Source organism: Triplophysa rosa, linkage group LG6, assembly GCF_024868665.1.
Source record: "Triplophysa rosa linkage group LG6, Trosa_1v2, whole genome shotgun sequence".
Taxonomy (NCBI): Eukaryota; Metazoa; Chordata; class Actinopteri; order Cypriniformes; family Nemacheilidae; genus Triplophysa; species Triplophysa rosa.
In genome coordinates, this window is record NC_079895.1 from 303,988 (window position 1) to 315,352 (window position 11,365).

Here is an 11,365-nt window from a genome sequence, read left to right on the forward strand (position 1 = left end):
AAGTCAAACCAACCCAAACAGAAATTGAACTGTCAGTATTTGAGTGTCATAATCAGAAATGTAGTTGCACCTCAAAAACGTCAGTATTAACACAGTATAATAAATCAACTAATGATCCTTATTTAGGGAATAATTCATGTTTTGCTTTTGTGAAAATGTTTACACGCTTGACTATATTTCTTTTAATCTAAATTATTTTCTGTGCTATTTGAGCTAAACGTGAAACATTTCTACAAGTTACTGTTCACTGAAACGTTAACATGAGCCCAGTTTCATCATACGAGATCCAGTTAGCAGAAAAATATGTTTATTTGGTTAAACATCACCCAAAATAACACCGTTTAAATACATGTAACATGAGTATAAAATGTAAAAGATTAATGTGATAAAGGTAAACATTTGTTTATAGTAAATTGGTATCATTTTGATGTTTATATCCCTCCTCAACCAGTAGAAAAATCCACCCAATAAAAGAAAAACAATAGATCAACATTTTCTCACCAGAGCATTGTGTTTGATAATTCACTACATCAACACACTTAAATGACTGTGTGTGCGCGCTCTCACTGTCTTTACATACAGTACCATACAAACAGCTTACAGTAAACACAAAACATATGCTGGTGTGTCTTACGGTCAATTATTTACTTTATATTTAAAGAAAGAAACAACTGAATGCAAGATCAACTTAAAACATGATATATATAACACTGCTGTGCATAAACATTGCGTTTATGAATCCTAACAATTCCAAGATCCCTTAAGTTCATCTGGCTCGTGTCCGATCACATGAATCCAGAACTGTAATCAGAAAACAATCTTAAACAAACTCCAAGCAGAACAATTACCTGCCCAGAAACTGTTTGTCTTGTTTAAATGAGCAAAACCATGTGTTGTTGTTGTGTGTTTACAGTTAAAGCACCTGCTGCTTCTTCAGATGACAGTCGACATGTTTTGATTTCTCATTTCTTTATTTTTGACACATGACACAGAAGATTGTGTGCGTCATACTCACTTCTTGCGATCTTTGTCTTTCTTGTTGTTGGCGCTGGGGTTAAAGGCCTGTGCCTGGAGCAGCTCCGTGGCAGCCTTGCGTTTGTGAAAGACGCCCATCTCCTCCTCCAGAGTCCTGCGCTTCTCCTCCAGAGCGCTCTTCTCCTCTGCATGCAGTCGCTTTAACTGCTCAAACTTCCCCTGTAGCTGAACACAGCGCCAGCAGAGGGCGAGACACACACACACACACACACACACGCAGTCTCAATACAGATTTAAAGAATTTCTTCACTGATGTCAGAGCACAAATCACAGGTATTTTATATGAACAGAATATGTGCCTTTTTTGTAATGATATGGTTGAATTAATACAAAGACTTAGTCTTTAATGTGTGTTTGTTTTATACCTCTCTCTCAGCATCTTTAAGCTCCGCCTCTTTCTCTTTTACTCTCTGGACGAAGGTCTGTCTCATTTCTTCCTCTCGTCTCTGCAGCTCACCCAGAAACTCCAGACGCTTTGCCTCATACGTCTGCTGCAGACTGTAGACGCGCACACACACATGTTTGCGCAGCTATCTTTATGAGGACATACATGACACAATGCAATCTCTAGCCCGTCACCCTAACCATCAGAACTACATGCGTGACCCTAACCCTGACCCTAAACCTGATTATAACTTAGTCTTAAACCCTAAAAGCAAGTCTTCACCCTCAAACAGCCCTTTAAAGGGGTCTCTGGAAGTGAGGACCGGCCAAAATGTCCTCACTTTACTCTCCTTGTCCTCACACCGTTGGTCTACAACTCAAACCGGTCCTCACAAATATAGATGCACAAGTACACACACACACACAGGTATAAAGAGAGAGCTGCACACGTCAGTTTGTCTTCGACAAGAATTCGATGCATTTGAGATTTCCTGCTGCAGTGTTGGTAAGTGATCATTATTTTCATTTAAACTCATGATTATTCATTGTTATGAGACAAAGTAAATCCGTGTATTGTTCTCATCTCTCATGAAGAAATGTCTGATGTTAATGTTGAGCGTGTAAGCGTGAGGAGGGCTGAGAATCTGTCCCAGGGTTCACTTCAGCTGTTTTTAAAAGCACACATGGAATGTGAGGAATGTTCTTCTGAAGGAGCTTCAATAAATCCTCTCATGCTCTAATGCTTTTGTACATGTGTGACTCTCCTCCTCAACAAAGACATCTCATGATTTCAGAAGACGCATCTTATCTTCTTTTTGGACTTTAACAGATGTGACCACGACAGAAATACATGAAGAGTCATCAGACATTCACGTCAAACAGATCAACATGAGTGTGAGTACTTGAGTATTAAATGCTTTTGTACACTAAACAACATCTTGTATTATAATATGACTCATTACAAAACGGTCGTTCTGGTCCTTGATTCTGATTGGCTGAGCTGAGTTCTAAGCCGTTATAAAATACCCCAGTAACCCACTGCTTCTTGGGGCTTATTGCTTTATTATACACATGCGTGCATGGCCTTGTTTGTATATCCCGGTGGGGACCTAAACCTGAATACACACCAACACATGGGGACTCGTGTCACCGTGGGGACCAAAATTGAGGTGTGTGTGTGTGTGTGTGTGTGTGTGTGTGTGCGCGTGCGTGCGTGCGTGCGTGCGTGCGTGCGTGCGTGTGCGTACGTACCTGACAGGTTTGGATTCGGGGTCAGTATCTTTGAAGCCCATCTCCTCTAGCTTACAGCGTCTGTAGAGCTCATAGTGTCGTGTGTGTGTCTGTTCTCGGAGATCCTCCATGTTCACACAGATCAGCATCTCTCGTAACTTAACAAAATCACAGTGATTCTCGTTCTCAACTACACAAACACACACACACACACACACACACACACACACACAAACCGTGATTGATTATAAACCTCTCACTGAAACACAAACTGAGATCATCAGGATGATGTTACTGTGTGATGTGATGAGGATGTTTTGTGCGATTCTGTGTGTGTTCGTGACATCACTCACCCTGCACAACACCCCACGGGTACTGTCTCGCTTTCACCATCTTGTTTCCAATGTTCACCTCCTCTGTGCTCCCAACAACAGCGAAAGGAAGATGACTCTAAAAACAAACAAATCAACCTCACAACAACCAGGTCATCAAACACACACACACACACACACAGATGAACTACACAAAGAACTAATTTGTGTGTTTCACTCTGAATGAAGATGCCGGTGACTTACGTTCATGGCAGTGTTGATCTTGGCCACGGTTTCGTCATCGATGGGAAACTGATAGATCTGCACGCCGTTGCTCACCAGCTCACTCATGATCTTGATCTTGAATTTGTGTAACTCACTCTTCGAGATTGTGTCGGCCTTGGCAATGACAGGAATGATGTTGACCTGAGGAAACCACAGACTTGTGAGGACACGTGCACACTAATCTACATCAAAGCCTGAAATACAGTTCCCTGCTCATCCACTGTTCACATGCACCCTCATCATGACATCATAATAGGTTTTGGCAAGATTCACCTCATGTAAACGCAGTCGTTCTCTAGCTAAATGATGGAACTCATAATCGCAGTAAGCATAACATGTATAACATATCATGTGGTGCACGCCGGTTTTAATCACATTTCTGCTGCTCTGACCAAGGTGCACATGTGCTTCTGTCACGCACCTTAAGCGCAAATTGATGGTAAACATGAAAGTCTGAAGTTTTACCGTCGACACAAGTCGCTGTCGGCAGTACAGAAACAGCGCGAACGCCTTGACAGCATACATCACCGATGCGGAGACATTTTCCATCATAGTTCTACATTCAACACGCCGCCAAATAACCAGAAAATACGTCCACATAACAGTGTTTTGCATTTGACACGAATATATTAAAAGGACGCACCTACTGCATCTGAGATCATGGTTTGTGCTGTGTATTATAGCAAATCACCATGTAAACATGTTACTGCGATGGATTACTGGAACTCATCGCATTATTGGTGCGCATGTAAACGCCGTCGTGGTTGATTTTACATCATCTGACTATCACAGATTTATGTTCTCGGGTTATCATATATGTTAAGTGAGTTAATGCGTGTTGTGTTTCACACTGTCAAACTGACCACTGCAGTGATGTTGTGCAAAATGACCCTCTGACCTTACTGTCCAGTTTCTTCATCGTGACCAGATCTAAAGATTTGAGCGAGTGACCGGAGGGAGCGATGAAATAGAGACACGCGTGAATCCTGGAGTCGTGGTAGTTGTGTAGAGAGCGTTTGATCTTCAGCTCCTCTTGTAAATATGATTCAAACTGTGTGTCGATGTAATCCACGATGTGCTGGTAACTGTAAGACATGAAGACAGTTCAACGCTCACGAAAGCAATACGCATTATTAGATATATCAAACATGAAGAGAGAAGAGAACAAACCTCTCCTGCTTGTTCATTTGATCTCCAAACCCAACAGTGTTCACCACGGTGAGCTTCAGACGGACGTTACTCTCCTGAAGATCATACGAATGAGCTCGCAGCTTCACCTTCGGCTCGAAATGAGAAGACTCGAAATTCTCAAAATTTGTGTTGAAAAGAGTGTCCATCAATGTTGATTTGCCAATACCGGTCTCTCCTACAGAAGAGAGAGAGAGTACGTGTGTGAGCGAGAGCGAGAGCGAGAGAGGAACAGAAGCAGAAATAACACGTCACATCGCTGACAATCCATTCAGTTCTGAAGAAACACTTGAGAACAGGACTGAACAATGTGCTCCAAAAATCTCTTGTGAATGAATTCAAGTTTATCTTATACTGCTGCTTATTATATAATGACATTGAAACAGCTACTAAATATTGTACTTTTAAATACTGTAAATTGTATAAATATTTAATTCAATCATATTGAGATTTCACTGCAGCTTTACTGAAAGTGATGCTTCACCCAAAACTGAAAATTCTGTCATCATTTACTCCCCTTCCGGTCGTTCCAAATGTGTGTAAATGTCTTCGTTCTGATGAACACAGAGAAAAAGATATTTGGAAGAACGCTTTACTTGTACATATTTACATACACACATAGCTTTACACACTCTATATCTTTATCTTATGTTTATTGTATTGTATTTCTTCATTGTTTATACCCATAGGCCCTTATTTAAACCATTGTGTCCTGTATTCTATTGTGTTATGGTCTCTGTGTACTGTTGGTGCTGTTTCTGTGTTCTGGATGCTCCTGTCACCAAAACAAATTCCTTGTATGTGCAAACATACTTGACAATAAAGCTCTTTCTGATTCTGATTCTGTAACCAAACAGATCTTGCCCCCCATTGACTCCCATAGTAGGAAAAAATGCGTTCTCATTTTCTTTGTTCTGTTGAACACAAAAGAAGATATTTTGAAGAATGTAGGACAGCAAACAGTTCTGGGGCACTTTTGACTACCATTGTTTTTTTCCTACTATGGGAGTCAATGGGTGTTGAGATCTGTTTGGTTATAAGCATTCTTCCAAATATCTTTCTCAGTGTTCATCAGAACAAAGACATTTAGACACATTTGGAACAACTCAACAGTGAGTAAATGATGATGGAATTTTCATTTTTGGGTGAAGTGTCCCTTTAAAGATAATAGTGATTCATCCGTCTTACAGCACAACATTCTAGTGTTTCATGTTGTTGTTGTTGTTTGCTCACCAATGCAGAGAATATTGAAACAGAATCCTTGACTTGTGGATTTATTCACCAGCTGATCCGGCAGACTGTCAAACCCAACATGACCTGATAAAGACAGAGGACGAGCACCTTTATCCTGTAAAGACATCGCAGAAGCGCACAGACTGAGCAATGTTTCAACGCATCAGTCGTGACTACAGTTACTACAGTTAGTAACTTACATGAGTAAAGTGGTGTCATTACTGCAACATACTACAACTGACCGCGGTTTACTTAAGTAAATACTCAAGCGTACTACAGTATTTTTATGTAGGGGACAAAATTAGTTTCTCACAAGTCCGACGAAAAACAGAGTTACTGTTAAAATATGATACGTTTTCAATATTGATAAATAACTAACACATCATGATATCGCTCAAACTAATGCATTAAATGTTTGGTTTCATGGGTGTTATTCATATCATTCGGAGTGATGAATCAGATATATTTACGATAACACAATTCTGTGTTGATGTTTGTTTGTGGATCGGACGCTGAAATGGCTCGAGCGCGGGACACTCCCAAGCGCGCTCTCGCCAACTCACTCCAACTTCACTGAAACGGAGAAACGGAGAAAGCCGCCGAAAGCGGAATGTGTCGTCCGCATACGTACCATCTGTCGAACCACATCAGAAGACGCCATTTAAACGCAGGAAAAAATGAAGTTTTGCAAAAAATCTCTTCAGTTTCTGATGAAAGTCAAAAGTTGGTGAGATCCGCCTCGTCCAATAACTTCCAGCTGACAAACCACTGGGAACAGCTGCGCTACCATTTCACTGTCTTTGGGAGGGTTTTGTCTCACGTGAAGTACGCAAAACATGACGACCTTGGATGTTGACGGATGTCTCTGGCCATTTATCTAAGAAATGTTTTTTGAACACAACAGGCAGTTACAAGTGTCGCTCATTTCAATAATTAACACCGATATAGTTTGGTGGCGTTTGAACCCCCGCCGCTGTAGCAAAGTGGTATGTCCCATGTTTCGACCCGCCCTCTTTTAATTCCTCAGTGGACGCGTTGGAATGAGAAGCCATCTTGGCTCAACGCGGCGCGACTGGGCGGCGTTCATGCTCAGCGGAGTTGAGCCACAATGAACGTCAGTGTAGTCCAGTTTCACACGAGTGCTCGTGTTCTCCCAGCAAGAGTTGCTAGGATGCAAACATCATTATAAGCGCAACGGCCCCACGGTCTGCACCCAAAGCCACCTCACCTACGTCCTAATGAGGGCAAACAATGCGTTTCCTTGCGATTTACCGATGTCAGCACTTGAAAACGAGACAGGCGCTCTGATTTATGCGTTCATTGATTATTATTTTAAAGATGTGATATAATGGCGACGGAATGCACGCAAGAATCCGTTCTGGACTTTCTGTTGGAAAACGGAGGGCGTGTGAAAAACAAGGTCTTGGTAGAGCGTTTCAGAGTCTTTCTGAGCAGCGACAATACCAAGAGAGCGCTATTAAAAGAGAGATTTAAGCGCTTCGTTGACAACATCGCTTATGTGAAGCAGGAGGATGGAGAGAAAGTGGTCTGTTTGAAGAAGAAACACAGAGAGATGCGGAGCGCGCGCGCGCAGGGTGGCGATAAAGACCTCGACAGAGGAATGAACGCGATACAGTTCAAAGAGAATGACGGTATCAATGGAGAAATAACTAGAAAACACGACCTAAATCAAGAATCTGAGGCGACATCGGACGCGAATATGAACGTCTCCGATGCGTTGTGCATATCAGACATCGCATTGACTGAGAGAAACGAGCAGAAGTCGCGTGAGAACATCAATGACACAAATGATCTGCAGCTCTCCGACAGACAGTCGACTGCAAAACTGGACTCTAGGGCAGGAGAATCTCCACACACATCCCAGATCCGGAGGAGAACATCCAGAGGATCTCAGCGCAGTCTGCTGCTGCTGCTGGCCTCCTCCGAGGATGCTCAGGGCGGTCCGGGTGACGCGGTGGGCACGGACGGGACCCCTAAAGGCAGCCGCAAGACTTTCATTGAGCTCATGAAGAGCAGTTCTCCGCAGGTGAGACGTTCGCTCGTGCACCGCACCTCTCAAGAGCACATATCGGCCACGTATCACTCGTCCTCCGTGGATGAGGATTGTGCCTGCGTAACCCTGGACCCTCTGGAGCACGAGTGGATGGTGCGCTCGGCAGATGGCGAATGGGACACCCTGCGGCGTCTGCTCGGGTGCGAACCCACGCTCATCCTGAAGAAAGACTTCGTCACGGGTTTCACGTGTCTGCACTGGGCGGCCAAGCAGGGCAAACACGAGCTGCTGGCCACGCTGGTGAACTTCGCCAAACAGCACGACGTCGCCATCAACCTGAACGCCCGCTCGAGTGCCGGGTACACCCCGCTACACCTGGCGGCCATCCACAACCGCATCGAGGTCATGAAGCTGCTCGTGGGCGCTTACGACGTCGATGTGGACGCCAGGGATTATAACGGGAAGAAAGCGGCCCAGTACCTGCGAGCCACCGTCACGGGTGACATCAAAGACATCATTGGGGCCTGTGGGAGCGCGGACGCGGCGAGTGCGTCTGGTGTAGGCCGATGGTGGCTTCCTAAAGTCCTGCCGTCCAACCTGAACCCGCTGCGGCTCTTAAACCCGCCGGAGGAGCCGGTACCGGACGGGCAGGTGAAACCTCGCGCGCTCTACCGGAAGTCGTCCATCGGCCGCAGACTGCAGAGAACCAGATTCAAGACGCAGATTGTCCACAGCACTTCATTCAGAGAGAACGACGAGAGAGATGACGCACTCAAGAGTCCCGTCAAAACAAGACCCATGTCTAATCTGTTCGGTTGAAGCCGAAATGTTACAATCATTTATAAAAGTTAAATATAATATATATATATATATAGCCTATGCAAATATTGTATGTGCTGTAACACCCCCCCCCCAGGATGCAGCAACAATTAGGCATTTATGCAGACTTTTAATAAATAAAATCTGTCATTTGCTCGCCCTTAAAGTATGTCAAAGCTGCAGTGAAAATATTTTTAGTTTTCTATTGTTTTAGAATATAGTGCATAACTCTTTATTTATTTTTTTCCTATAATTCCTTTTTAATGTTTCATAAAAAAACAGCATTTGGTACAACATCATTGTCATTTTTAGCTGAAGATCAACTGCACAATGTACGCGTTCATATTGTACAGATTACTGATCTGCTTACTGGAACAAACTTTATACTGACACAGTTTTTAAAGCAATGTTTTAGGAGATATATCATGTGCAGTAATACAGATTGTTATTATTTCACACACACTGTTCAAATGGGCACACTGATGCACTTTGTGTTTAAATTGTTGTGTTTTTATTGTCTTTGTAGCGTGCTTTTGTCTTTGAGCATTTTTTATGACTGTTATCCTAGAAATGTGAACTTGACCTCAGTGTTTATATGATACAGGACATGTAAAGCTGTTGACCCATTGATGTAGGCACTTTTAGGTTATCGGAAATAAGTTTTTATGTTTTTAGAATGTCATCCAGATATATGAATTCTCAAGAGCTGCATTTTAAATTTACTTTTTCTATCATGAAGCAACTGTCACTTGGGAGGAAAAACTCTAAAACCCGGTAAAAGTGCTAAATCTCTTTTGATTCACATTTTATCTGTATACCATGTTTTAAATCATATTTATGCCTTTTATCAAAATGTTTACGTTTTTATCAGTGTGTGTGTGTGTGTTCCCTGGGAATCAAATCTACAAGCTGCTGCACTGCTGGAAAATGTGCTTTCTCAACACACTTAACAATAATAAACCTATATATATATATATATACACCCCCCCCAAATACACTTTTCATTTATTTACTTAAACACAAATAAAAACAACAAAGGTTGACCACTGTGCTGTACAAAGGAGGAAAAAAGAACATAAGCATAATACAAAATAAATACACTACAGCAGCAGTTAAAATAAGACCTAGAATTATAATGAATTAAATGCAGGGATAAGTAGATGAGACTGTAACTTACATTAATTTAGACACCATGAGCTTGGCACCAAATGACTGTCAGACATCATGTCACATCATTCCTACAGTTTATTTACTGATCATGACAGACATTCCAGTGAGACAGAATCCAAAAAATCAAAAGAGAAATTGTAATGAATGATTTATAAAAATGAAAAACGTTTAAAGCTGTTCCCAGACCTAATGTTTATGAAGAACACATGTATACTGTACTGTAGTGAAACGGCAAATCTATTTTCAGTGAAGGTGGCTCTTATGCTACTGTGGTCTTAAGGAATAGTTCACCCCAAAACATCAAGTGGTCTCCATTGACTATTCCTATGTTTATTTGTTTCCCCAACAGCTAGCCTACTATAAAAACATGTTCCTATTGTCATTTTAAGGGATATTTTAGCTTGATAAAGAGTTGTGAAGTGTTTGAAACTAGCACATACTGCGCGAGACCAGAAGTTTTTGTGTAACTGGATTTTGGACGGAAGAAACAGACTAAGAGATATTCGTCCAATTATATGAATATGAAGATAAGATAAGATAACGTTGAACAGATTTTGAGATTTTAAGGTTGCATTTTTGATATTCTCCACTTGGAGGCAGCAAACGAACACGACACCGAAGGCTGATCTTTTTTACATCCGTCTGCGCAGTCCTCGCGTCACTTCCGGCTCCTGTGACGTCCGCGGAAGCGCGTGTGTGTTTGAGCGCTGATGTGACTGCAGTGCTGCTGTTGTTGTTATTTATCGTCATTATGGCTCATTCCGCTTTACTGAAGTCATGAAAACATCGAGTTGATTTTGGTGAGAGATTTGGCAAGGTTTGTAAGAGTTCATCTATGTAAAGTTTACATCAGACGAGGCGATTTGAACAGATACATCAGCTTTATATTTCAGTAAGTCCCGTTTAAAGATGTCTGATGTGTGTGTGTCCTCTGAAATGATTAGATCACTAAATGTCCTCTTAGTCAAAAACACAGTTTAATAGAAGAAAAGGAAGAGCTCTTTATTGATCACAGTGAGCTCAACAGATGTGTGATGTTTAATGATCAAAAGTGTTTGTCCCTCTGTGTCAGTTATCAAATCTATGCATGCATTCTGCATTTATTGTCACAGATGAGATCTCTTTAATATAGACTTCAATGAGACTAAATGGAGAGAAGTCTCATCTTTTTTTCCTCAGTCAGGAGAAATACGTGTCCCAAATGTCTCAGTTATTAGAGTTTGAGAAGAGATCTCAATGTGTCAAACTGAGCTCAGATTTGTCAAGTCTGCAATCAAAGCGATTGACGATCTCAAACATTTCTCATCAAATTGACTCAAAACCAGATGATTTGACCTCTACCGTCTACATTCCTTTACACCTCCAGAGACTCTTCGTGTGTTTCATGAATTACACTCTCATTTGATTCTCTTTTTACTTCTCACCTCAGCAATTTGATGAGAAACACCTGAGTGATGCGTCAATAAGACACAACTGAGAACTGAGCAACATCTGAGCACTAGTATTCTCCTCCGGGGTTCTTCATCGGTTGCCTGTAGTTTGGAAGCGAGACGAGCTTCACGGTATTTGAACAGTCATGTCAGAATGGCCATTTTTTGTTTTGGTCTTTCAGTTTTCTTTAGGTGCCGCGTGGTGGTGTTGGTCATGACGTCTGTAGTCAGCGATACAGCCGAGGCTGTTGAACTCTGCCCCGCGT

At 42.0% G+C, this 11,365-nt stretch overlaps 3 protein-coding genes across 3 annotated transcripts in view; 2 read left to right on the plus strand and 1 right to left on the minus strand.

The window, feature by feature from the left end:
- Positions 1-290: 290 nt before the first annotated feature.
- septin10 (septin 10) lies at positions 291-6,412 on the minus strand. The gene is made up of 10 exons (XM_057335606.1): positions 6,298-6,412; positions 5,667-5,781; positions 4,416-4,611; positions 4,144-4,330; positions 3,225-3,386; positions 3,003-3,099; positions 2,671-2,839; positions 1,401-1,533; positions 1,016-1,200; positions 291-801 (listed from the first exon to the last, which is right to left on the minus strand). Exons 1-10 carry the CDS (start codon positions 6,325-6,327, stop codon positions 786-788), a joined length of 1,290 nt encoding a protein of 429 aa, XP_057191589.1. The 5' UTR covers positions 6,328-6,412; the 3' UTR covers positions 291-785.
- Positions 6,413-7,002: 590 nt separating this feature from the next.
- On the plus strand, positions 7,003-9,291 carry sowahca (sosondowah ankyrin repeat domain family Ca). Its single transcript, XM_057335602.1, has one exon. The coding sequence runs from the start codon at positions 7,015-7,017 to the stop codon at positions 8,497-8,499; it is 1,485 nt and encodes a 494-aa protein (XP_057191585.1). The 5' UTR covers positions 7,003-7,014; the 3' UTR covers positions 8,500-9,291.
- A 1,991-nt stretch (positions 9,292-11,282) lies between these two features.
- akap17a (A kinase (PRKA) anchor protein 17A) overlaps positions 11,283-11,365 on the plus strand; it is a 6,755-nt gene continuing 6,672 nt past the window's right edge. Inside the window, exon 1 of the mRNA XM_057335615.1 lies at positions 11,283-11,365. This exon is cut by the window's right edge and continues 704 nt beyond it. Coding sequence (XP_057191598.1) covers positions 11,314-11,365 — 52 coding nt within the window. The 5' untranslated portion in view covers positions 11,283-11,313.

Bases quoted from the DNA above. Each gene is read 5' to 3' on its own strand.
- septin10 (XM_057335606.1), bottom strand. From the start codon at position 6,327: ATGGCGTCTTCTGATGTGGTTCGACAGATG. The intron at 3,100-3,224 runs GTAAGTCACCGG...GTTTGTTTTTAG, and splicing joins AGATCAACACTGCCATGAAC to AGTCATCTTCCTTTCGCTGT. The intron at 1,201-1,400 runs GTATAAAACAAA...CGCTGTGTTCAG, and splicing joins TTAAAGATGCTGAGAGAGAG to CTACAGGGGAAGTTTGAGCA.
- sowahca (XM_057335602.1), top strand. From the start codon at position 7,015: ATGGCGACGGAATGCACGCAAGAATCCGTTCTGGACTTTCTGTTGGAA.